General features: G+C 40.7%; 1 protein-coding gene across 2 annotated transcripts; it reads right to left on the reverse strand.

The window, feature by feature from the left end:
• Positions 1 to 1,041: 1,041 nt before the first annotated feature.
• On the reverse strand, positions 1,042 to 24,350 carry ankrd22 (ankyrin repeat domain 22). Of its 2 annotated transcripts, none has more exons than XM_073027372.1 (6): positions 24,153 to 24,350; positions 18,496 to 18,681; positions 6,907 to 7,014; positions 4,288 to 4,365; positions 3,055 to 3,153; positions 1,042 to 1,184 (listed from the first exon to the last, which is right to left on the reverse strand). In XM_073027372.1, the coding sequence occupies exons 1-6, from the start codon at positions 24,171 to 24,173 to the stop codon at positions 1,104 to 1,106; spliced, it is 573 nt and encodes a 190-aa protein (XP_072883473.1). In that variant the 5' UTR covers positions 24,174 to 24,350; the 3' UTR covers positions 1,042 to 1,103. The 2 variants fall into 2 exon arrangements, with proteins under 2 accessions (XP_072883473.1, XP_072883472.1); XM_073027371.1 differs by lacking the exon at positions 24,153 to 24,350 and adding an exon at positions 23,928 to 24,089.
• Positions 24,351 to 25,132: the final 782 nt, after the last annotated feature.

A 25,132-nucleotide genomic window follows, 5' to 3' on the forward strand; every position in this document is an offset into this window, starting at 1 on the left:
ATAAAACTTTTTCAGGTGAATTTTCATTCTGGCTTTTGTGTCTGGAATCCAGAGCCCAACATTCCTCCACTTGAAAGGCAGTGAACTTTTGGAAGTTCTCTAAACAAGAAGGTAGTGTAGGTCTAGTATACTTCTGACAGAGATTGGCAAGTGAAGTGAGAGAGATGGGGTTAGTAAAGTCAGCAACGATGACCAACAGCAGAAATTAAAGGACCTTCGCATTCTTGCATTTACTTTTTAAATCAAAACAAAGTTCCTGTTTCTACACATCTCAATAGGCCCCATTTGTGGTGCTTGACAATTCACTCAGAAGATAGCACACTATCCCTTTCACAGGTAGTACTCAAAACCACACTGTAGCTTTAAAATATAATTACAAATTTCCTTGATTCATGGTAAACCTGCAGTTGAAAGGGTAATACAGTATCAAATTTGTAAACAGCAATTGGAAATTAATTATTCACATCCTTAATTGTGCAGTCTTGCCATAACAATTGATTGCAGTGAAACTAAAACCATTAACTACATTTTTACTTCAATATGCCCCATTAAGGCATTTACTAGTATCCAGGGTAGACTTGATAGACATATTAAATTTGGATCATCTTCATTCTTGGCTCTGCATGACAGAAAATGATATGTTCCTATTGCAGGTGGGAAAGAACCAGACATGTAACAAAGTCATAATTTCCACTTGAATAAACCAGGAGACATGCTGAAAGATCTTTCAGCTGTTCAGCACTTTTCCTATCCCCAAGACTCATATGACCACCGAAATACTTTGAAATCAAAATACTGTTTTTCTACAGGTTGTTCATATGCAGCAATGGAATAAATGAATACAATTCATTTTTAAAATAGCTCCCTAGGATCTTTTTCTACCCGAGGTGGTGTTTAGTATCTTATCTAAGTCAGCACCACTCCCTCAGGACTGCAGTAAAATGCCAGCCAACTTTATGTTCATGAATCTGGGAATGGGGAAATACATCACCACCTGATCAAACTAAACAGTGTATTAAATAAATAAAATCAGATTCCCCATTCATTTCAAAATATACAAAACTCATTTATTTGCTACATATAACCATTGATTCCAGAAAACTTCAGGCTTCCTTTCGCAGCAGCACAGCTAAAATTTTTGGAAACTTCAGTCTTGCTGCAATATCCAGAGGAGTTTCTCCATTCTGGAAAAAAAAGTTTCAAGCCATACAAATGTGAAAAGGTAATCCAATCATTTCTATCTACATGTTGAACCTGAAAAGCTACAGCTAATTCCATAAGATTATTCCAAAAAAAAAAACATGACTTACTTGCAAGGATTAACAGACTCAATGACACTTTGCATCTAGAGGATTTGGAATTGAACCTAAATCTGAAATGAGCCATCTTCTGGACAATGTTCCAGAGCAATGTTTGGAAAAGCAAGTGGCACATTGCTATTTTGACTGCCCAACACAAGAAAAAAAATAAAAAGGTAATGGTTTCCAACAACCCACACAAACGGTTGGAGGAACTCGGGTCGGCCAGCATCTATTGAAGGGAATAAACAGTTGACACTTTAGATCCAAGGGTCTTGGCCCGAAATACAGGTTGTGCATTACTCTACATCTGCAGAGACTTATGTTGGTAATTATTACCCATAACGGACTTCTGGGTTGTAGCCCTCTTCACATCTCTGGTGTAACCAGAAGGGAAAGGCATGACCAGTTACAGTCACCCAGTGCAGAGAGGGGGTGCGTCGCTCGGGCTATTTCCTGGTCAGCTTGCTCCCAACCCCAGCCAAGCTGGGGAAATCACAGGTCCAGCTGGCAGGCAGTTGCGGGCTGAATGTCTGCCCCTCTTCCCGGTTTTTGTCCATGCCCAGATGTCCCAACAGCACATGGTCTTTATGGGCATAATGTGTAATGGTAGGCCGTCAGGGGCTTGTATATTATAGAATATATATAGTTAAGATGCCTTAATGATTAGTGTTTTGTTAGTAAATAAACTTTTGTAATAAAAGGTATGACTGTTTATATGGCATTAATGCAACATCCAGGAGCCTCGGTAAAACCTCTTTCTGCCTGTTGATGAACCCCAAGCAAAAGGTAGGTATTTACTGGGAGGTTACTTTTAGCCCAATACAGTTTAAAAATGCCTCAGGGTGGAGATGAACCATCTTCAGCTGCATAAGGTGAACTTCCTTTGTATGTGTTTAATTCCATTAGCAACTCATTAGAGGATGCATGCAGGGGCAACATTCAAGTACTGGCTAATAGGTGGTAAAGTTCCATTAAGATGCCTGTTGACATCCAACTAAATAGCAATAGCAATTCTGCTTCATCTCAATTTCATATTTAGACATTCTAATGCCCAACACAATTTACCCTATAGCCAGTGTCCCAAGAGGCTATTAGTCACAGTTACCCCAAATGGGCAGAGAACTTCTGACAGTACCTCAAAGTTGGCATCAGGACATTTGCAAATCTACCATACATTGCACATACAAGTCACCAGTTAACATGTTAAATGGAATTTTCATACCATACTCAATACTGTATGCTCAGTGTCCCTTCTATGGACAAGCACATGGGCCTGCCTCTCTACGGTTTTCCTAATGTGGGAAAACGGGATTAGCGTACATAGGAATCACAGTCAGCATGGATGAGGTGGATCAAAATAGCCCATTTTTCACTTGCAATTTTGATTGTAAAATGGTACATCACAGATGATCTAGATTGAAAGGTTCATCAATTGCTTGGAAGTTCCTGATAAATTATATTGGAGGGGAGAGAGGTGTCTTGGCCTCCTTGATTGACATTGACGGCCTAACTAACATGGTACTCAAAACTCAAGGGATCTGAATGCAAGCTTCAAGTATTTCTTTTCTCCCATATAGAAGGAACAGCCAACAGCCATTGGAATACAGAATGGTGTGGTGAGAAGAGAAATGACAGGTCTCCCAACTCTGACCTGCGTCCTCCGAATCAAAATATAAAACAAATAAATCGTTGTGATCTAATATCGGAATTCAGTCGTAGCACATGCAACACATTGGCATTGTCGCACATTTACCTTATTGGCAATGGTGACATCCGCATTTGCTTTAACGAGAATGGAGACGATTCTCTTATTTTTCATTTGGCATGCATAATGAAGAGCCGAATTACCATTCTGTAAAGAGAATTAAACAAAGCTAAATAAATACACACACACACGCGCACGCACGCACGCTACGGGATACCACAGCAGACTGATAGGAGCCAGCTGGGTGGAGCAGAGCACAGGTCCAAGGTGGAAACTGGGAAGCAAAGATTTGGATGAATTCGGTAAGTATTACTTAAGAATTTTAGGAAAGCAAAAGAGAAAGCGGTGGGGGCAAAATAAGCACAGGTGAGTGGTTTAGCACCAGACAGGCTGAAGGTGAAAGATGGTGACTTTGATGGTGGAACAGGCAGAGTATCTAAAGAGTGGAGTTGCCCATCCTACAGACAGGGTAGAGGCAATGTTTCTATAGATATTATTAATATCTCAGATTCCTAATAACTCTGAACATCCTCTACATAGCACCATCCAGAGACAGAGAAGCAGTTTCAGTGACAGGTTACTATCGATGCAATGCTCCTCAGACAGGATGAAGAGGTCAATACTCCCCAATGCCATTAGGCTTTATAATTCTACCGCCAGGACTTAAGAACTTTTTAAAAGCTATTATTAATGCTTTTTGAGATGGTGATTTAGATGCATATCATATTTTTTTTTACTGAGTTAAGTATTGTATGTAATTAGTTTTGCTGCAACAAGTGTATGGGACATTGGAAAAAAAGTTGAATTTCCCCATGGGGATGAATAAAGTATCTATCTATCCATCTAATATGAAAGTGAGATCCAGATTAATTTATACTTCATGCATCAATTACAACTCTTCCCAGTTCTGTGCTAGGATTCTTTAATCAGCACAAAAGGTAATAAGCTGCCTACAATGTCCACTAATAGAAAAAAAGTTGAAGGATCTAGTGCTTTCCCAACACACATGACAAATAAACTCTTCCTCAGACTTCTAGCCAGCTGCAAGTCAACTACACCCAACTGGAGGCCAGAGAAAAGTTTGTTAGAAAAAAGTTGTATGAAAAAAGGGGGAAAACAGTTTCAAGACTACAGTACAAGTGGCTGGACAATCTTTCAATGGCCAGTATGAGGAACTGGGCTACAAGATCTAGGGTGTACTATTCTATAAAGTCCACCTGCTTAATCAATTTCATATAATGAACAAAACGTATTTGTAAATTAAGATATACTGATCCTTACATTGTCTGTTGCATTTACATCCACTTTAGCCGACAACAATAGCTTGATCAATATTTCATTACGACTCTTCTTTGATTCCTGCGCATAAAAATTAAGCAAATAGTCATCTGTATAATTTGTATGCCTCCATCTACATGCAAGATCTGAATGTTTACTTACCGTCTCTAATCAGGATGAATCACAACTTTCTACCTTAGTCATGATTACAAAGCTAAGAAAACAGCAAGTTCCTGTTTCAGCAATAGTGAGCCTACTTGTGGAACATTTAAACCCGGGTACCAGCTTCAGATACAACTTTTCCTATATGGTTTACTGTGTGGGACTTCTTAAGAGAGAGACTATACAGAAATACCGCAGATTAGAGTACTGGATGGTATCCTGGATGGAGACGGTGTCCCACTTAAAAAGTCCCACACAGTGAAACATTGGAAATTTGTTTTTCTTTAAATCACATATGTACACAGCATTGTTAATGAGGTTTATAGCTGGTTGGCTTTCTCCCAACTTACGACCCCCTAGATCTCTCCATTCTCCTCCAATCCATGGTCACTTTATGATCCATGTTTCCCGTTCTCTCCCCACCCCCACACCCCACTGGTTTCATGTTCCAAGACCCTACTGTGCCAAATTGCCTCCTTGAACTGCTTCATCTCCCATTCCCCTCTTGAGAAGTTTCAATAGCAACCTCCTCTACAAACCCTTAGCCATCAGTTCCACACTGTCCCTGTGGCTCAAGCACTGAATGCTCGAGAGTGTTCATGCTTAAAGCTGCTGAATAAAATCAATCATGTAAAACAAGTACATTCTCTAATAATTAGATTATCAGCCTTTCCGATGTATCAATATTCTACCAGTCCCAGCTCCTTCACATATGCCAAGTGATTTTCAATTGTTGGCACCTTCTGTTTGAACTGTGTTATAATCTGAATTTTTTCTGACCCACAAGATTAGTCCTGATGAAGACTCTCAGCCTGAAACATCGAATGCTTATTCCCTTCCAATGATGCTGCCTGACCTGATGAGTTCTTCCAGCATTTGTGCTTTTCATTCTGGATTTCCAGCATCTGCAGAAGCTCTTGTGTTCACCATTTCATCCTCCCAGTATGAGAGGTTTACAAAGATTAAGATGCCCTCTTTCCTGGTTCTTGGGTATTTGTTCAGTGACTAAGGGAATGGAGTGCAGTGACATCTAAATGCAGTTTTTGCAGCAAGAAAAGGAAGTCCAGCCAAAATTTGTGAATTTAATGCAGTTTCCCTTCAGGAAAGTTTTAAGGCTATTAAAAGAAAAACTTCATGTCATCTTAAATGTTTCTTCCCCCAGACAGTTAATCTGATCAACAATTCTAGTTAGCTCCCCCCCCCCACCCTCTCTATTTACTACCCCTCAACACTGCACTGTAGAGGCTTTAAAACTACTTTTTATAATGTTGTTTATATTGTAAATATGTACGGTATTTAAGTACATCTTATTCCATATCTGTACTTTAACCTTCACCATTAGTTTTAAAATATACAAATCTTTATTTTTATACATTTATTCTTGAATGCTGCATGTCATAAGCTGATGAACACAGCACAGCAAATTCCCAGCACATGTTAATGTAGACAGTTAGTAAAGTTGATGCCGACCAGCGGTGTAGAGGCATCCACACCGGACTTTCAGGCGAGTGGTTCTGGGTTTGAATCCGGCCGGCTCCTTGCACGCTTTACATCCATGCTGGGTTGAGCATCGAGCTAGCAACTCAGCTTCGTTAAAAAGACAAAAAAATGCTAAAGGAACAGGTGGCAACCTTGCTGATGTGCCCAAGGCACGGAGAGGAACAACAAAGTTGATCTTTGATTCTCTGAAACAGAGGATTATTGCAGAGTTTGCTCAAAAGTCACTGAAGGCTTGGGACAGGTCCTGCATCCATTCTAACATAAGGGGCACAAATACTAAAAAACCAGGCATTAAAAAAAAGCAGCTGTGCAAATTACTTGAACTCAATGAGAGGAATTTAGCAAGTGAATCTGGGATTTTGACCAGTATCAGTGCTTCCAGATACAGTTCTCAATGATCCAATCAACTAGGTAGCAGCTGCATTTCCTTCCCCACTGCTGGATCAGATACAAAAATTCTGAACCAAAGTAACTTTTGTTGATGCAGTTTCAGAGATTTCTATACCACTGTTGCACAATTGAGATGATACTCATTTCAAGGTAATCCACAACAAACTTAAATGATCAAGTGCTGAATAAAGACACCATTAGATCTATTGTTCCTTCCACCTGTTGTTCATTCCATATAGATTTGCATCATTCCTTCGAATTCCCCCCCGTTTCAATCAGCATTTGTATCCATGATCACAACTAGTCATTTCCCTCACAACTCATTTCATGAGATACATAGATTGGCCATTTCCATGCTGTGCTCACCCCACTTCCAAAAAATCATCTTCAAAATAATATAAGTAATGAAAGGTGCCATGCTATAGAGTGGTGAACTATGCATCTTCACAATGAAAAACATATCGGAGGTTGGACAGATCAACTATACTGCACCCTTAGATGAAAATCATGCATTTTAAAATAATGGAAACACTAATTATAGCTTGGTGAAAAAGCACCCCTAGTACTTACCATTATAATGTAGCCCAGGAGCAAGACCGGCATCAAGATGATGATTAACAGATAGTCCAGAAAAGTGAATCTTCTCCTTACAGCATAATGTAAACATGTCCGTTCTTTCTTTAAAATTGGAGAAAGTAAAATCAATATAGGAACACATTTGTTCAAAAATTCACATCTGTATGTACATAGTTTAATATTCTATTAGCTAATTGATTGTCTAACACTACAGGGAGATTTCAACAGCAATGAATTTCATGTGACGTGTACAATTGTGGAGCAGTGGGTCTGAAGGCTGATACAAACCCCATTGATACTAAAGTCAGAGAAATGCTGAATATTTCCGATTGCGACAAGTTTGTGTTTCCATAGTAGCACAAAGGATTTGTCAGAGTGCAGGAAGAGAACAAGGAAACAGGGAAGTTGTAGAGAAAAGCAAGGAGCAGTCAGTGGGAAAAGCTAGGCAGAGGGTAAAACAGGACTAAATCCCAGTGCTCCTGAGAATAGCCCATGAGTGAGGATACACAGCTAACAGGTATCCATTGTTTTTGACACAGCACAATACCAACTTTTGCTCTCTGCTTATTTACGCCAGTACCGCAGACTGCAAATACATGCTGAACACCCAGCTATAGCAGTATACATGAACTGCAGACATAAAGGAGTCCAAGGCATTCAATCATGTTACACACATGTTAAGATTACTGAATACATTGTTAAATCCCATCTGCAGCCAGCTGCATCGGTAGCTTTACATGCTGCTCAATACAGCAAACAATTCATGTACCAATAAATCTATTGCAGTACTCCAGTATTCACTACAGAAAAGGATCTTAGTGATTCTAGTGATGACTTGCAGCAGACTGAAAAGTTTGAGCATGTAGATATTAACAAAGAGAATGTGCTGGAGCTTTTGGAAAGCATCAAGTTGGATAAATCGCCGGGACCGGATGAAATGTACTCCAGGCTACTGTGAGGGGTGAGTAGGAACAAATGAAGTGCTTATGAAGTACAAGAAACGCAAACGAACTCTTAAGAAATCAGGAAAGCTAAAAGAAAGCATGAAGTTGCTCTAGCAGACAAGGTGAAGGAGAATCCCAAGGGATTGTACAGACATGTTAAGAGCAAAAGGGATTAAATTAAGGACAAGGGACAAAGTTGGTCTTCTAGAAGACCATAATGGTAATCCATGTGTGGAGCCAAAAGATATGGGGGAGATTATAAAATGCATTCTTGGCATCTGTATTTACTTGAGAAACAGATACAAAGTCTACAGAAGTAAGGCAAAGTGGTATCAACTTCATGGACCCTGTACAGACTATTGAGGAGGAGGTGTTTGCTACCCTCAGGCAAATCAATGTGATTAAGTCCCCAGGGCCTGACAAAGTGTTCCCTCGGACCCTATGGGAGTCAAGTGCAGAAATCGCTGGGGCCCTAGCAGAGATATTCAAAACATCCTTAGCGACAGGAAAGGCATCAGAGGATGAGAGGATAGCCAATGCTGTTCTGTTCTAAACAGAAACCAGGAAATTATAGGCTGGTGAGTCTGACATCAGTTGTGGGAAAGTTATTGGAAGGTATATGAAGGACCCAGACATACAAGTATTTGGATAGACATGGACTGATTAAGGATAGCTGGCATGGCTTTGTGTGTGATAGGTCATGTCTAACCATTATAGAGTATTTCAAGGAAGTTACCAGGAAAGTGGATTAAGGCAGTGGATGTCATTTACATGGACTTTAGTAAGGCATTTGAGAAGGTCCCGCATGGGAGGCTGGTCAAGGTGGTTCAGAATTCAGGATGAGGTAGTAAATTGGATTAGACATTGGCTTTGTGGGAGAAGCCAGAGGGTTGCCTCTCCGACTGGAGGCCTGTGACTCACGGTGTACCGCACAGATCAGTGCTGGGTCCTTTGTTGTTTGTCATCTGTAATCAATGATCTGGATGAAAATGTGGTTCAGTGAATCAGCAAATCTGTTAAGGTCAGTAAGATTGGGAGTGTAGTGGACAGTGAGGAAGAGCTTATGCTTCGGGATCTGGACCAGCTGGAAAAATGGGCTGAAAAATGGCCGATTTTAATTTAATGTAAGCAAGTGCAAAGTGTTACACTTCAGTAGGACCAGCCATGGGAGTCTTACATGTGAACGGTAGGGCACTGAGGAGTGTGGTGGAACAAAGGGATCTGGAAATATCATTGTCAGTTGTATCACGGGTTATCAAGCTTTTGGCACATTGGCCTTCATAGATCAATGTATTATGTACAGGAGATGGGATGTTATGTTGAAGTTGTTTAAGAGCTTGGTGAGGCCAAACTTGGAGTGTTCTGTGCAGTTTTGGTCACCTACATACAAGAAAGATGTAAACAAGGTTGAAAGAGTACAGAGAAAATTGACAAGGATGTTGCCTGTTCTGGAGGACCCGAGTTATAAGGAGAGACTGAATAGGTTAGGACTTCATCAAATCTCCTCTCAATCTTCTACATTCCAAGGAATAGAGGTGTAAAAAATTATGAGTATAGATAGCGTAAATGCAAGTAGGCTTTTTCCACTGAGGTTGTGTGGGACTACAACCAGAAGTGATGCATTAAAGTTGAGATGTTTAAGGGGAACATGAGGGGAACTTCTTCACTCAGAGGGTTGAGAGAGTGCGGAATGAGCTGCCAGCACAACTGGTCCGTACGAGCTCAATTTCAAGGTTTAGGGGAAGTCTGGATAGGTACATGGATATTAGGGATTTTGAGGGCAGATTTATTGAACCACATTATTATACAGATCATTGATATAGATTGCAAACAACAACGAACCCAGCACTGATCCCTGCGACCCTCCACTAGTCACAGGCTTCCAGTCAGGGGGCAACTATCTACTACCACTCTCTGGCTTCTCCCACAAAGCCAATGTCTAATTTGATTGATAAACTCATCTTGAATATCAAGCAACTGAACCTTCTTGACCAACCTCCCATGCAGGACCTTGTCAAAAGCCTTGCTAAAGTCCATGTAGATAACATCCATTGCCTTGTCACCAACTTTCTCAGTAGCTTCCTCAAAAAACAATATCAGATTGGTTAGACATGACCTACCACACACAAAGCCATGCTGACTATCCTTAATCAGTCCATGTCTATCCAAATACTCATAGCTGGTCGCGTAGAATACCTTCAATAATTTTCTCACAACTGATGTCAGGCTCAGTGGCATATAATTTCCTGGTTTATTTTTGGAGCCTTTCTAAAACAGCAGAACCACAATGGCTGTCCTCCAATCCTCTGACACCTCACCTGTCGCTAGTGGTGGTTTAAATAACCCTTCTAGGGCTCCTGCAACTTCTGCATTTTTCTCCTGCAGGGTCACAGGGAACTCCTCAGACCTGGGGATTTATCCACCCTAATTTACCTCAGGTAGGCCAACACCTCCTCCTCTGTAACCTGTAAAGGGTTCATGAAGTTGATGCTGCTCTGCCTCACTTCTATAGACTCTGAGCCATCTCCTGAACAAATGCAGATGCAAAAAAAAGTCATTTTGGATCTCCCCCATCTCTTTTGGATCCACATGTAGATTACCATTCTGATCTGGAGAACCAATTTTGTCGCTTACAATCCTTTTGCTCTTAATATATCTGCAGAATCTTTTGGATTCTGCTTCACCCGTCTACATGGTCACCTTCATGCCTTCTTTTAGACCTCGATTTCTTTCCCAAGTGTTCTCTTGCATTTGTTATAGTCTATAAGTGCCTAATTTGTTCCCCCCTCCCTAGACTTACAATGCACCTCCTTTTGTTCTTAATTAGGGCCTTAATATCTCTTAGAAACAAAGGTTCTATACACCTATTATATTTACCTTTTATTCTGACAGGTACAAAACAACCATTGTCATTTTTGAAGGCCTCTCACTTTCTAAATACACCTTTGCCAGAAAGCAGCCTCTCCCAATCCACACTTGCCAGATCATTTCTGATACCATCAGAACTGGCCCTTCTACAATTTAGAATCTCTATCCACATACCAGACCTGTCTGTTTGCACATTTACTTTGAAACTAATGGTATGTGATCACAAGATGCAAAGTGTTCACTGATAAAAACTTCTGTCACCTGACCCGTCTCATTCCCCAATGCCAAATCAAGTACTGTATCACACATTCTCTCACTGAGACTACCAAGTCCTGACAAAGGGAACTTTCCTGAACACATTTGACAAATTCTATCCCATCTAGTCCTATTTACAGTATGGAGTCCCAGTCAGTATGTGGAAAGTTAAAAATCACCTACTATAACAACCTTACTATTCTTGCGACAATCTGCAATTTCTATATAGATTCCCTCCTCTAAATCCCTCGGAATGTTGGGTGGTCTGCAATATAGGCTGATTAACGTGGCCATAACTTTCTTATTACTCAGTCCCCACCCATAATACTTCACTAGAGGAGTTGTCCAGTCTGTCCTGAGTGAGCACGGATGTGCCATTTTTCCTGACTAGTATTGCCACCCCACCTTCTTTACACCCCCCTACTCTAAAACAACAGAACCCTGGACTATTGAGCTGCCAGTCCTGCCCCACCTGCAACTGAGTCTCTCTAATGGCTACAATATCCACTTCCTGAGCTCATCTGCCTTTCCTACAATACTTTGACAGCTGGCTGGAGGCAGGATTGGAAATTTTTTTGATAACTGGCAGTGCCCCGTTTTTCCAAAGATCACACCCAACTTTACACTGATCTGAAGGACTGCACTAAGGTAGGCAATGGAGGAGGCCAACAGGCATGAGCAATAGTGAATTGGCAGACCTTCTCAAAATCCTCTGAAACAAACAAGCACAAGCTAGCACAAGATTATTGGAACTCAAAAGCCATTTTTCTTCAGTAAGCAGCAGCATTTCCTGTCTTTAAAACCCAATTATGCAGAGTCTGGTGGCCAATGTTTCAGCTTCCATTCCAGCACCAAAAGCAGCTCAACATGCAAGTGCTTGAAGCTCAGTCTTTTGTCACCTTGGCTCTGGATACCAGTGGAGGATGTTACAAACCAGTACCCTGCCCTGCAAAGGACACAGGGACAGTGCAGCAACATCCCCACATTCAGGAACTTGACTGGCAGAGCAGGCTCAGAAAGCCAGGTGCCAACTTCTACTCCTCCCTATGCCCTGCTGCCTGTGGTCACATCAACTAAAGACCAGCGGGGGAAACCCTTCTGGTTCCAGTGCAGAGCAGAACTGATGGAGTGGTTTAAAACGGACTGCATGCAGTCAGCATGTCACTGTATGCTGGGTTCCTCGACCTGTCAACTGGTTCTTCAGCTTGCTCCCCACTAAGATCTGAGCTCATCCCTTGCAAATGATCAGTGGCTGCGCTCAAACAATGCTGAACAGGAAAAAAGCATTGAAAAATAGCCTCAGCTGCAATATGGAAGATGGAATTAATAAAGGTTCATGGTCACCTTAATTACCATTGGCAATATGACCACAAGACATTGAGCCAAATGGCCCAATTCTGTTCCTTCAAGTCTACTCCACCATTCAGTCATGACTGATTTATTTTCCTTCTCAACCCCATCTCCTGTCTTTACTCCATAACCTTTGACACCCTTATTAAGTACCCACAAACCTCTGCTTTAAATATACTCAGTGATCCAGCCTCCACAGCCATCTGTGGCAATGAATTCCACAGATCCACCACCCTCTCCCTATAGAGATTCCTGCTCATTTATATTCTATGGGATGTCCTTCTATTCTGAGCCTGGCCCTATCCTCTCTCACTATTGGAGGCGTTCTCTGAGAATCCACTCTATCTAGTCCTTTCAGTATTTGGATAGTTCCAATGTGATCCCCACTCATTCTTCTAAACTCCAGTGAATGCCGACCCAGTGCCATCAAGAGTCATCAATGTGGTCCTTGTCCTGCTCCCAAAGTTGTAGCAGTCAGTGTAGAATAGGAGTATTCAGCCCAAAACAAACACACACAGATAGTACTCCAGAGTGTAACATCTGGTTGGTGCTCGGCTATGCTGCGGGTGTTCCCACTCCGCCACCATACAACCCCTTTGCTCACTTCACAAAGCACTCAAAGAGGAATAGCCACTAATCCTTCCATGCGTGGGAGTAGCTAATCTGTGCGGTGTGTTGAAATTAGGCCAAATGCCTCAGCACTCCCTGCCGGCATCAGCACTTTAGAACTACCAGGAAAAGTTTTCCTAAAATCCCAAGTAGTTTATAGAAGTTTGCCAGCAGGGGATCTTGCAAGTGGTCAAGCAGCAGGATCAAGAATCAACTAGGAGAATTGGATTTAAAATTGTCAGGACTGGTGATGAACAAGGATCAGGTCAGATAAATTTCACTCTTGGCTTACTCTGCATTCTGCGGGTGAGTGAGTTTAGCTCAGGTCTCTGGGTGTTTGCCAATAGAGCCTCTGGAATGAATCCCTTCGTAATTGTGCATCAATGCAAGAGATATCTATAATTCATCCTCAACAAACAAAAGGGAAAAGTTTTGGAGGCACTGCTTATTAGTGTTTCATAATGGGCTGAAAAAATATTTGGAGAAACAGGAAGTGCAAGAGCAGTAACAAGGTCGAAAAGGGGAGTGAAGAGTTAGCAAAACACAACTAACCCATCTTTGGTCTCCACCAGACCCAAATGGCTCTCGTCTGCATTTAACAACCACGTTCGGTAAAACAATAACATTTCTTTATTAATTCTCCACTGAACTATTAGGAAGTGTGGATTATTTTAGATTGGTGATTATTCTGTCATTACTGCCCAATCTTTTGTTCTCCAGACACCATTTTTGTCCATCAGTTTGAGTTATCTCTAGCAGAGATGCGCTGGTTCAGCAGACTTGCAAGTAAATTTGTAGAAAGGATAAATCTCAGCCGCTCCTTTTGGTCAGAATGTTTTGGATTGATGGCCTGAGATGAAAGTATGTATCAGGGAGGGCTGAAGAGAAATTGTTTCCTAAACAAAAAGCATGCACAAGAAAGGTGGTGAACAGCACAGTCAATTGCAACACTCGACTCAAACTAGGTTTGGGAGGCATATTGAGAGATTCTGTGCTGCATTTCCTTCCTGCAAATGAATAAACAGCATTCTCTCTCCGTATAGTGGGAGCCCCTATATGTAATTTAAAGAGCAACCCATTTAACCCAGAGGAAGTCCATATTAAAACATCACTGGAACTGGTGGATTTGATGAAGACTCCCTTTAATCAAAATAAAAGTTCAAGCAAAGGTTTAAGTTTGCATTATGGTTAAGCAAACCAGAGGAAAAACTGACCAAGTTACGTGGCTGAAATCAGGAAGTTATCACAAGACTAACTAAAGCAAAACATTGAAACTAAGGGAGAGGATAGTGTGGGGAAATCAGTGATAAGCAGGGTTAATGGGTTGTTAGAGCCAGATTATGAAACACAGCACTGGAAGGTCCTCAAGCAGGGGAGTTGGCAAATAAAAGCTGCCTTGATTGCAAGTCTGTTATGTGCAACAGCATGTGTAAGAGCAAACTGCAAATAGTATTATTCTGAAGCAAGAAGAACGTCACTATAAAAGACAAAGGCAGTCTCTGCTTTGGGGGCAGCAACACAGGACATGGCATCTGAATACTAGTCCAAGTGTCACATACAGTTTAAAAGGTTACACTGGTCCTGGGTCCACTGTACACAAAGCCCTAAACTCACAAGATTTTACAGGTACCCTCACTATAGGGAAGTTGTACTGCATCCACTACCACTCAAGTACTAGCTAACTTCCCTGTCTAGTCTCTGCAGCAAGGCCCAGCTGCCAAATACCCTTTGCTTGAGTCGTGGGTTCCACCCCCAACCAAGGCAAGATACTTCCAGCTAACAAAGTAGCTTAAACACAGTTGATTTAAAATTACACAAATAGCTCTTACCACAGAGGGTTGCTGATTTACAAAAAGATTTCTGAACTGCAAATGATTTATAAACTACGAAGGATTTCCAAACAGGTACAATTCATGTAAACTAACAGGACATACCAACGAGTAACAGACGACTGAATCGCCCACTGCAAGAAGGTTGGAAATGAATTCCAGTTCTTCTTTCTGTCATTCTCAACGATCTCCAATGCTTTCTTACATTTATACTGTTGTGATATTCATTGACAATGTTTGCGTGTGATGTTTCTCAAATGCCTTTGCTGTGACAAAGTAATTCACGTGCATGGTCTAAAAGCTTCAGAGGACAAAGATCCCACACACTCAAAATTAACGCTCTGAGGGCTGAATCTCCAAGTAGATCAATATCCCAGTATTGACTCATCATATCTGTGACCACGTATGATGAGCCAAGTGACATACCCCTTTGTCTTGTGATTGGCTAATGCAGACAAGATGTTTCATGGCCACTTAATTTTGCAAATCACATCCCTCAGCCCCCCCCACCCCCCACTAATGCAGCAGCACTCGGTAGCTCTACTGATCAAGCTGTACTTTTAACTTCAAGCTGATTATTGTTGCAATTTACATTAAGAACTGAAGAATGGCTATTGATTACAAGAGGCTGAGCAAGGAATACTTGCTCAAAGTTTAACTGTGTTACAAACAACTCTGACCCTTTGGAAAGCCAAAGTACCAGGGAGAGCTGAGGTTAACAATGAGCCCCACAGATCCTGGGAAGTGAATATCCACTGGAACCAGAGATTGCCAGAATTAGCACAAGTTTCAGCAAACAAAATAAAATCAAGAAATCAAAATTTTGGAAGTTTCCACCATTACCAGCACACAGTGAAAACAATTAAAATTTGGTACAGGTGAACCTCAGTGTTAATGAAGATTACATTCCTAGAAATGGTCTGTATTGCTATTTTCAGTAATGCATTAACGTCACCTGTCAACCAATAAAAAATGAAATAAAGTGTTGATTCACTTCCTTCAGCCTCAACCCCCTCAATTTCCATGAGATCACATTTTATTCCACATCTCTAATTTATGGGAAATGATGTGCAAGTTCCTGAAAAGGTGAATTTCTGTAACTCAACAAACATTACATGGGGGTTGCCTCTGAAGAGGAAATATTCCAGAAGCAAGTTTCGAAGAATCTTATTAAAAAGTAGAACCACCAACTGTTGTCATAAAGTATTACAAAAGGTGACATTTCAGCTTGACAACAGTACAGCACTGAATAAATCAGACAGAATACCAAGAAACACTATACAAACTTAAAAATCAGGCAGCTACATCTGAACGTCTGTACAGGGGAAGCAGTGGAATAGCTGGAGTTACTAAGCAACTGTGAAATGCTGAAGTTAGGCCTTCCCACAAGTGGTTGTTATTGGCTCTAGACCAAGCATTGGGAAGAAACTGGTCAGAAAATAGATCCCCTGGCTTGGAGGAACATTATATATGAGAGAGAGAGACAGAGACAGAGAAGGCTGGGATGTTGCAGAGAAGGAAGAAGTTTTCAAAAACAAGTTAGGCTCCCAAGCCAAAACTCAGGTTGATCCCCCCACCCTACTGTGGTTCTTCAAGCCAAGGCTGATGCCTTATGCAAAGAATATAAAAGTGGAGAATGAAGCCTTGCCCTTGGAACAGCATCGCTGTCTGGGATTAGTAGGAACTGCAGTTCTGCCTGAAGGACAGCAGTTCACCAAGTTCAATACAAGCCATGCTCATCACCAGATACTGTTTGAGGAGCAGCTCCAAGGGGTTCTTGACTGCTAACACACCTAAAAGCTTGTTCACATACAGCAGGCAGCTTTGAGCTTTCTACCTTCCAGAGAAGTGCGGAAGAATTTCTGCAGTGCATAACCACGGTTGCTGCAACCTGTGACGTATCCAGATTACAGAGCACAAGATACGGAAGGGAGAGCTGGAAAAGGAAAACCAACATCCAAGTAAAGATCTAGGGACGCCAGATAGAAAATATAGGACTAATCCCAGTTGGAGAGAAAAGAAAATTACCAGAGCACCTGTTCCAAGTAACATAATTGAGATGCAGCCATAATAGGGCTTGCTGAATTCTCACCAAATCTTGTAACACTCGCAAGTTCATTGCACCATTCACTACAAACATGTGAAATGGATGGGGACGGAAGCTCATATCCCTACTATCCATGTAACTATCCGAACTTTTCTTAAGCCTTGAAATTGGGCTCGCATGGACCACTTGTGCTGGCAGCTCAATCCACACTCTCACGACCCTGGAGAAGAAGAATCCCCTCATGTTCCCCTTAAACAACTCACCTTTCACCTTTAATGCATCACTTCTGGTTGTAGTCCCACACAACCTCAGTGGAAAGAGCCTGCTTGCATTTACTCCATCTAACGTCCCTTAATTTTGTATAAATCCATCAAATCTCCTCTCAATTTTCTATGTTCCAAGGAATAAAGTTCTAATCTATTCAATCTTTCCTTGTAACTCAGGTCCTCCAGACCCAGCAACATCCTTGCCAATTTTCTCTGTACTCTTTCAACTTTATTTATATCTGTCTCGTATGTAGGTGACCAAAACTGCACAGAATATTCCAAGTTAGGCCTCATCAATGTCTTGTACAACATCCCATTTCCTGTACTCCGTAATTTGATCTATGAAGGCCAATGTACCAAAAATTCCCTCGCCCAACCTTGTATACCTGTGATGTCACTTTCAACTAATTATGGACCTGTATCCCAGATCCCTTTGTTCCACCACAATCCTCAGTGCCCTACCGTTCACCGTGTAAGACCACCCTGGCTGGTCCTACTTAACTGCAACACCTTACACTTGACTGCATTAAATTCTGTCAGCCATTGTTCAGCTCATTTCCCCAGCTGGTCCAGATCCCACTGCAAACTTGTGACAGCCTTCCTCACAGTCCACTACACTCCCAATCCTGGAGTCATGCGCAATTTGCTGATCTAATTAATCACATTATCATCTAGATCGTTGATTTAGATGATAAGCAACAACAGACCCAGCAACGATCTCTGCAGAAATCCCCAGTCACGGAACTCCAGTGCGAGAGGCAACCCTCTGACTTGTCCTGCGAGAGGCCTACGTCTAATCCAATTTACTACCTCATCTTGAATGCCGAGTGACTGACCTTCTTGACCAGCCTCCCATGCGGGACCTTGTCAAATGCTTTACTAAAGACCACATTTTCACCATCCACTGCCTTGCCTTCATCAACTTTTCTGGCAACTTCCTCAAAAAACTAACATTGGTTGGACATTGACCTTGCACACATAATGCCATGCTGACTATCCTTGATCAATCTATGCCCATCCATGTGTGCTTCCTCAGACTTTTATATCTGGTCTCTTACTGGGCACAATGAAATGAAGGATGTTTCCATCTCCAACTCCTAATGTAAATACCTGATACAAATCAAGGAGAGAAACCTTTTCAAAAATAATATCCCAGATATTCACTGAACTCCCATTGTCAAATGGGAGCAAGAGGATAATCAGAGGGGAAAACTGGACACATGGATTTCACAGACGTATTTAACAGTCTCTAAGATGTATTTAGCCCTCCATGTTTTCTGCCTCAAGGAATGAAGTGATTCAGGGTGGAGAGAGGACACAGGTTGCATTTACAATGCAGATTATTGAGCCAGGAAATGTTACATACAGGAGCAGGAATGTGAATGAGCATTCATGAATCCAAACATAGAAATCACCTTGTTCCTGAGATTAACATTAGCTTCTTTTCTCAGTAGATATTGTACAATTTCAACCCTGCCTGTTCTGCACGCAGCAATCAACGCAGTGTCCCCATAGCGTGCATCTTGTTGGTTCACATCAGTTGTTAGCAGTAGTTCCTTCAGCTCCTTGAAATCATTCTGATATGCTGCTTCACAGAGGGGCTGTAGAACAGAGCAGAGAAATAGATCAGCACTGCTAAGCAGTTATTCTGATCAAACCCATTACCAAAAAATCCAAATTTTCTTTCATGCAAAGTTATTTCACCTTCAAGTTACAACTGTAATTATTAAACAAAACTAAAGTATTACAAAGATATTAAGATAAAAAAAATTTTAAAGGTCAGGTTGCATCAGTACTGAGATGAACACTTTACAATTCATGCAAATCTTTTGCCTTCAAACTGAGAAGTCATTAATCTGAAGCATTAATCTATTTATGTAACTGGTATGCATCTCACATTTATGCAAGTTGGTTTTACAAACAAGTGTTGGAAACAGATTGGATAGTGCTTGTAGGGAAGAGTAAAAGGCAAACATTTCAATTCTAATACTTTGGCCTGAAACCATTATTACCCTCTGTCACAGATATGGCCAAAACAGCCAGTAATTGCAAATTTCCAGCATTTTGATGGTTTGCTTTCTAACATCCTTATGGATCATAAAACAAATATTTAAACAATCTGTAAAAATGCAAAATAGCAGCAGTGCATCTTAGTTCCCCCCCCCCCCACATACAAAAAAACCCCATAAAATCCCCCACATGACTGGGCATCTGGTGCCCCTCCAACCTTCCAAACTGATACTCAATTAGTTGGCCTGTATTTTGTATATGATAGGTGTTAAATATAATGAACTGTTCTCTTCAGACATCCTAATTCATAGGAACTTTGTTATTCAAAAATACATTTTCACTGGATCACAAAAAGCAAGACAGACAAGAGTTTTCAATCATTATTTCCTTTTAACTTCCATTCTTGTCATCCATTTCCACACTCTTATGAGGAGATATACGATTACTACAGCCGTTGTTCCCCATTTTAAATATTAGTTTGCTTCATACTGAAAATGGAATAATGCCTCAAACATTACAAATAAAATCACATGATCTATTGTACTAACCAGTAAATAAGGCCAAATTAATTTCAAATCCCACAACAATGCTTCATAGATTTCCACTTCCTGCTGCAGATCCAAACTCATTTATCGCAGCAATGATCCAAGTGTCAAGAACATCCTCCGTGCACATTTCCAAATGGAAACATACTCACTAACCAGTAACAAAAAGGGAAGCCGTTTTAAGGACATGGTTTTGAATGTTAACCTTCAGGACTCAGATCAAATCAAAAATACATGGAGTGGAGTTGGACTTCAAGATATTATAATCTTCATAATCTTAAAAAGTGCATTATGTAACAAACTTGAATTTATGGAAAATATTACCCAAGCAGACAAATTTTACTTGCAGGAAATTCCTCAGTTTTTACACACCTTTTCCACACCGCAGAGCTCCATTTCCCAACTTCTTATTTTATTTATTGAGATACAGCACAGAATAGGTTTGTCAGGCCCTTTGAGCAGCGCTGGCCAGCAACCCCAGCCTAATTTACAATGACCAATTAACCTTCCAACCGGTACATCTTTGGACTTTGGGAGGAAACTGAGGTACCTGGAGGAAACCCACATGGTCACAGGGAGAACATACAAACTCCTTACAGGCAACAACTGGAATTGAACTCGGGTCACTGGTACTGAGAAGCATTGAATTAACCATGACCCTACTGTGCTGCCCATTTTAATCTACTGATTCACTGAATAAAATAATACAAGAAAAATAAAATCAATATAAACTGTGGCAGCGTATTAATAAGAAGTGACATGACATAGTCCAGAAAGTCTGTTAGTCCGAACACTCTTGATTATCAAGGATAAGCTGTGTATTGCGCATACTTTAAACAGGAATGTCATTTGTAGAGGTGAAAACAGAAGGTGAGGAAGAACACCAACAACTTTGAATAATATGTAGTTATTTAGGAAGCATTATTTGGCTTAGCAGCATGCTTTTTCATAAGAGGAGCCAAGAACAAGAGTTGGAACAAGAAAAACATTAACACGTTTATGTTAAAACACACTTGGAATACTGAGTTGCATTCTGTTCGTCTCATTATAGGCAGGGTGTGGAAGCTTCAGAGGGCATACAGAGAAGATTTACCAGAATGCTGCTTAGACTAGAGGGTATGCCATATGAAGACCAGTTGAGCAAGCTAGGACTTTTCTCTTTAGAGCCAAGTAGGATGAGAGGCAACTTTATAGATGACAAGAGTTTTAGATTGAATGAATAGCCAGAGACTTCCTCACAGCGCAGAAATGGCTAATATAAAAGGAGCCTCATTTTAAGGTGAGTGGACTGAAGTGGGGGAAGAGGAGGAAGGAATGTCAGAGGCAAGTTCTTTACACAGTGAATGGTGGGTATATGAAACATACCAGGTGTTGTGGTAGAAACAGATACACTGGGGAAACAAATTCTTAGATAGAATTTCTAAGAATGGATGATAGAAAAAAAATGTAAGGCTATGCAAGAGGGAAGAGTTAGATTGATCTTAGAGTAGGTCAAAAGATAGTACAACATTGTGGGCTGAAAGGCCTGTACTGTGCTGAGATGTTTTATGTTCCATGTATTTGAGTAACATGCAAGCTTCAGGTTGAAGGATTTGGATAAACAGTGCCTTTTCTTTTTTTCTATTTTTTGTTTTTTTTCTTCTATTAGCTATTAGATTTTTAGTTTAGTTTTTTTTGCATAATGATTTTTTAAAATTTTTTCCTTTTTCTTATTTCTTTTTATTTTATATTATGATATACCTAGGTTTGCCTTGTCTGTTTGTATATTGTATCATTTACGATGTGGGAATACCGGTACTTATTTATACTGTAATCATTGTTCTTGTAATCTTTTATAGTTAGTTGAAATATGTACGTTTGTAATCCCATTATCTATGTACCAATTTTATTTTATTGTTATTAATAATAATAAAAAGATGGAAAAAGAAAGAAAGAAACAGTGCCTATATTAGAAGATAATGTAATATTTAGTCCTCACCTAAAGAGCAAGTACCAGTACATTATGGAGAGAAAAAGAATCAGTTGAGTACCAATTTTAGGAATTAACTACCCTTTAAGAAGAACAATGTACAGACAGCAAGGTTATTAGATTCATAACCTTAATGCAAAATAATTCTAATTCAGAGCAAGGCAAGACAAAACAAAAATGTTACAGAACAAGACTAGGTATAAGTAGTAGACTGGACAGGAAAAAAACCTAATAACAATTATGTCGAAGATCTTGCGTGGAGAGGAAAAACAAACATTCACAAACTGACTAATGCCAAATAATCCAAGAGATTCGAGATATGATGTTCAACATACCCAAAAAAAAGATGTGGCTGACAAACCCAGCTAGAAGCTATCACGCTGCCAAGACAGAGATTAGCTTTATTTGTCACATGCACATTGAAAGAAAGCAAATGTGTTGTTTTTTGTCAAATCAAAATCAGCAAGGATTGTGCTGGGCAGCCTGCAAGTGTCACCGTGCTTCTGGCACCAACATGGGATGTCCACAACTCACTAACCCCAACCTATATGCCTTTGGATCATGGGAGGAAACCCACGCAGTCATGAAGAGAATGTATAAGCTCATTGCAGACAGTGATGGGAATCGAACCTCAATCTTACAATGGCATTGTAATAGCTTTACTCAAACTGCTACTGTACAGCCCATCAAATACTACTGCTGGGGAGTTGTGAAAACGTACAGTACAGCAGGTGGTGCAATGGAAGTATTAGCAAAATGCTTTTATAGTTCAGGTCGGAGTTCAGACTTCAATAAAGACTCCTCTATAAAGGGTTTGGGCATCCTCCCTGTGGAATGAATGTGGTGATCTGGTTTCCTCACACAGTCCAAAGACGTATCGGTTAACAGGTTAATTGGTCTTTGTAAATTGTCCCATGATGAGGCTAGGGTTTAAAAATCGGTAGGTTGGTGGTGGCACAGCTCGAAGTGCAGGAAGGACCTATTCCACTCTGTATTTCTAAATAAATAAGATTAAAAGTAAATAAAACAATCAAGTGCATCTCAGTTAAGACTTTCCAGGCAACATTTCTCTGTCACCCAAAATTTTGGCATTACCTATTTAACAATATTGTCAGAAATGCTTCACTACTCAGACTAGCTGGTCATCACCATGGTCAAGGGCAGACAGGAATAAACAATAAATGTCAAATTACTAACAACTTCCTCTGTGAGAAAAAACAAAAATTAATGAGCTTTCAACTGTGGAATTATCATGGTTAACTAACCATTCTAGGACACAGGCTCACGTTAATATTTTGCAAGCCATTTCCTATTAGGACAGAAAAGGCCAATTGGCACATCATTAGTTATTATGCAAATTAAACAAGTACAGTTAAATTTCCTTCTGTGTTAATCCACAACTGTGCAAGTTATTACACAAGAAACAATTCCATAACTGTGCAAAGTTACCACATTAGACTTTAAAATTGCAAGGGCAGTTGCTGTAGTTCACAGAGCTTCAGTAAATACATTATTGTTCAACTGTTACTCAAAACTTCTCCAACAGTACCACTCAAACACGTTATCATTGCCAGTGTTCACCGGCATATCAACGCTGAACAGACTCCACAATCTGTAGACTCACTAGCAATAACTATAATTCATGTTCTCAGTACTATTTATCTTATTTTGCACATTGGTTTGTTGTTTTCCAGTCTTTGTTTATAGATTCCATAAATTCCATTGTATTCCATTATTTTCTTGTAAACATCTGCAAGAAAATGAATCTCAAGGTAGTGTAAGGCAACACATCTTTGATCATTTATTTTGAGCATGGAACTAAATCGCTACCCCAGCATCTCTGACTCTCTGTAGACCTCCCTACAAAACAGGAGACCTTCCATAGTGGGACTGTAGTGCCTCAAGGCAATTTACCAGACAATGAATATTAGTCACGCCAGCAATATCCTCGTCGCCCGTGAATAAATTTAAATAACCTCCGTGGGCCAGGAGCAAGAGGAGTTTGAGAATTGGGAAGTGGCGGGAGAGGAACAATTCTGTTAGTGCTATCCTATGTAAGCGATTCTCTGCTCTAACTCCCCTTTCCCGTCATTTCCAGTGGAGTGGGTTAACTTTACATTTCCAACTGCGCCAGTTACAGATGGGGCCGATTTCGGGAGAGACACACCTCGTTCCGAACCTGTTAGGTCAACCATTAAGACCCAGCACCTTGATTCCTTCCTCCAGAGGTTTGCAGGGTCGAGAACAGGAGATGATTTATCATAATTTAAAACCACAATAAGGACAGTGATTTTTTTTTAAAAAAAAACAACGAATAGAAAACCTCGTGTGAGCGAAGCTTCCAGATTAACAACGCTTCTTTTTCCAGGTGCTCCATCACAACTAAAACGATTCCCTTCTGACAGAAATGAAGGAATGTCGATAAGCACGTTCCCGCCTGCCCCACGGTCAATTGAACATCAGCCCGCGGCAACAACTGTTCACACCATGGAACAATTCCGCCCACTATCCTCCCAGCTGTTAACAGTACATTCAAAGCCGCTCCCACCTCCGAGTAAAGGACTCCCATTTGTGTGCCGAACTGGCCGTACAGGTGACGGAGACCGCTCGCCGTTACTACCACCTTCCGACTTCCTCTTCCAACCTGCAAACACTCACTGACACCTTCTTTTGGACTTAAAACCGCTCGTTCCGCCGAGGAAGGTGACTATGAAGAAGGGAGTGCCCGTGACTTTCAGCTTGTTCATTGGGCGAGGTGAAACTTCAATTTCCGGTGAGAAGGACAGTCCCCGTTCTGGAATGTGAGAGAACAAGCTGGTGCAGGAGCGGGCTGGCCATTGCAATTTTTGTTCAACCTGACGACAGCGAAACCTGCTCAGTTAACGTACTATTCCATCTTGGATCAGTAAATTCAATATTCCTCTAACTCTATCCGTAACATTGGTGTCAATTTACAGCAATTGATTATCCAGGAACAGGAGTACTGAACAAAATACATTGAGAACCAAAACCAAAACGGCAGAAATAAAAATAGAAAAAGTTAGTATCATTCAGCAAGCAAGAAATGTTAACTTTATTACCCCTTACTAACAGTCATTGCCCCTCAGTCATCAGGCTCTTGAACCAAAGAGGATAACTTTACTCCACTTTGCCCCATCTTTGAAATGTTCCCACAACCTGTGGACTCATTTTCAAGTACTCTTCATCACCTGTTTTGAATATTTATTGTTTATTATCATTATTATTATCATTGTATTTGCACAGTTTGTTGTCCTTTGCACGCTGGTTGAACACCAAGTTGGTGCCGTCTTTCACTGATTCTATTATGGTTATTATTCTATTATGGATTTCACAAGAAAATGGATCTTAGGGTTGTATATGGTGACATTGATACACCATCAATAACTCTTGGAGACTGGAAGTGAACGATAGGCTTTTATTAGCAGCAAAAAGGGAGCACGACATCTCGGAGACTGAGGGAGGAGCAGTGCCCCAATTGCCTTTATACAGGGGTCTGTGGGAGGAGTC

The sequence above is a fragment of the Hemitrygon akajei genome, chromosome 23 (genome assembly GCF_048418815.1).
Source record: "Hemitrygon akajei chromosome 23, sHemAka1.3, whole genome shotgun sequence".
NCBI classification, from domain to species: Eukaryota; Metazoa; Chordata; class Chondrichthyes; order Myliobatiformes; family Dasyatidae; genus Hemitrygon; species Hemitrygon akajei.